We start from the raw sequence: 2,500 nt of genomic DNA on the forward strand, positions 1-2,500 counted from the left end.
TGCTCTCTGTGCTGACAGCAAACGTGCACCACTCCACACTCTCTGACATGGTCACATGACTGTAGGCTCTACAGCAGCAAGCCAATCGCCTGCCTTGGGCTGGGTCTGTGACCAATCAGAACCTTGAATCAGATTATTCAGTCATTTAGACACCTGCTACCCGAAACCCAAACACAGACACGGGCGCAGACACAGCCACACCCACATATGGGCAGACACACATACACCTACACACTTAAATGCACACATGCTCCTAACTCGCCATGAATCTGACAGTGAAGTTGAGGCGAAACCTGCGGCGGCTGGTGATCCTGCTGGCCACCTTCTGTGTGGTCAGTGTTCTGGTGTCGGCGTATTACCTCTACACGGGATCCGCCCAGGAGCTAGAGCTCACAGATCGGGCCTCAGGACCCGACTGCTCAGATCCACATGCCCTCCCCTACCGCCAGGCAGAGCCACGGACACCTAAGCCCATTGACACCAGCCGCAAGGACCTGGTGGTGCTGGTGTTTGTCGAGAGCCAGTACTCCCAGTTAGGACAGGACATCATTGCCATCCTTGAGTCCAACCAGTTCCAGTACCACTCTGAGATTGCCCCAGGCAAGGGGGACATCCCCCCGCTCACACACAAGGGCCGTGGACGCTACGCACTGATCATCTACGAGAACCTGCTTAAGTACGCCAACATGGATGCTTGGAACCGGGACCTGCTGGACAAGTACTGCGCTGAATACAGCGTGGGCGTCATCGGGTTCCATCGCGCCAGTGAGAACTCTCCGACGGTTCTGCGTCTGCGGGGGTTTCCGATGTTCATGCACACCAACGTGGGGCTGCGTGACTGCTGCGTCAACCCGCGCTCGCCTCTCCTCTACGTCACCAAAGCTGAGCTGGACCGTGGCATACTGCCGGGGGACGACTGGACCGTCTTCCTGTCCAACCATTCCACCTACGAGCCGGTGCTGCTGGCTAAGCAGCGGCCCCTGGAGGGCGCGGGCTCTCGGGAGCCCCTGGGCTCGGCCCCTCTGTTGGCCACAGTGGTGCAGGACCTGGGGCTGTTTGACGGCGTCCAGCGCGTGCTATTCGGCCACGGACTGAGCTACTGGCTTCACCGTCTGATCCTGGTGGACGCCATCTCTTACCTGACCGGCCGCAAGCTGTCCCGCTCCCTCGAGCGCTACATCCTGGTGGACGTTGACGACATCTTTGTGGGGAAGAAGGGAACGAGAATGAATGTCAATGATGTGAAGGTGAGGAGAAAGGGAGGGGATTGTCTGGGTTTGTGTTTTGAGAAGGACATGCAGAGGTTTAAAACATTGTCTTACACTTGCCGAGGAAACATTTTACTAGCTCAGTTAATCTTTTTGCTTTTTTCTGGGTTAAGAGATATTCCTAAAATGTTTGTATTTTGTGGATGCAAAATTGCTGAAAAGTTGTCATAAACCGTTCTAAGCTGCCTCGGGGCTCTGACATGACTTAAACTTTATATGAACTTTAACCACAGAACACATGGCTGAGTCCTGGATGGTAACTTGTGGCAGAGAAAGGCAGGCTACTAACTTGTCGCCTGCTAATCTGCCTGAATGTCTGCCCAAAACCTCAGTTGCACTAAGAGGATATGTATGTTGTGAGGTGAAGCACGTCATAATAGGATGTGAGCCACATGATTATTTGATGTGCTGTGATGAAACGGTCGCACATTTCAGGATTGTAGTGTGTGAGGCTGGAGTGCTCCTCCTGTAGTCTACCCCCCGCCGCTGCAGCTGTGTGCAGGCTCAAGCAGGAGTCATAGCCAGCTCTCTCTCTCTCTCTCTGAGGTGTGTGTGTCTGAGGGTGTGTGTGTGTGGGGGGGGGGGGTCCAGGGCAAAGTGCATCTTTGATGCTGGCACTCAATCGGTTAAGTGTGTGTGTTTGAGTTGAAGTATCTGTCATGAGTTCAAGTGGTGTGTGTGTTTTGGTAAGAGTCTGAGTGTCTGTGCCCGTGCTGAGGATTCAGGTCAAATAGAGTGTTTTTAATTTGGATCGAGTGTGCTTATGTCCGTGTGGTTTTGAGTTTGCTTGTGTGTGTGTGTGTGTGGAGGGGTGCGTGTGTGTGTGTCTGTGTGTGTGTGTGTGTGTGCGTGCTTGTGTTTCCCTGTGTTTGTATTGACTCAGTCAATGGTTAAGAGCCTGTTTAGTGGGGAACAAAAGCAGCTGAATGGTGTTCATTCACTCTTTCATGCACTCTTTCACGCAGCGGTTCCCACGTTCTCCCTCTTGCGCTCGCTCCCTCCCTCCCTCACTCCCTCTCTCCCTCGCTGGCTGGCTGGCTGGGCTCAGTGGCAGCGCTGGGCCAGTGGTTGGGCCTGTGGGCCTCCTTCGCCTCCTTTGTCTGCTGACTTCATGACTTACTGAGGCGCTTTCAGCTCAGAGCGTACACAGGCTGACAAGCACATAAAACCTTCATGTTGGGTGGAACATCCCCTCTCTCTCTCTCTCTCTCTCTCTCTCTCTCGCTCTCTCG

The 2,500-nt window shown here is 53.9% G+C and overlaps 1 protein-coding gene across 1 annotated transcript in view; it reads left to right on the forward strand.

Annotated features, from left to right (window-relative positions):
* Window positions 1-2,500, forward strand: part of ndst3 (N-deacetylase/N-sulfotransferase (heparan glucosaminyl) 3) — a 49,715-nt gene that overhangs the window by 4,553 nt on the left and 42,662 nt on the right. Inside the window, exon 2 of the mRNA XM_031559981.2 lies at window positions 1-1,247. This exon is cut by the window's left edge and continues 94 nt beyond it. Within this exon, the coding sequence (XP_031415841.1) occupies window positions 264-1,247 (984 nt within the window). The 5' untranslated portion in view covers window positions 1-263. The remainder of the gene's footprint in view (window positions 1,248-2,500) is intronic.

The sequence above is a fragment of the Clupea harengus genome, chromosome 22 (genome assembly GCF_900700415.2).
Source record: "Clupea harengus chromosome 22, Ch_v2.0.2, whole genome shotgun sequence".
Lineage (NCBI taxonomy): Eukaryota > Metazoa > Chordata > Actinopteri > Clupeiformes > Clupeidae > Clupea > Clupea harengus.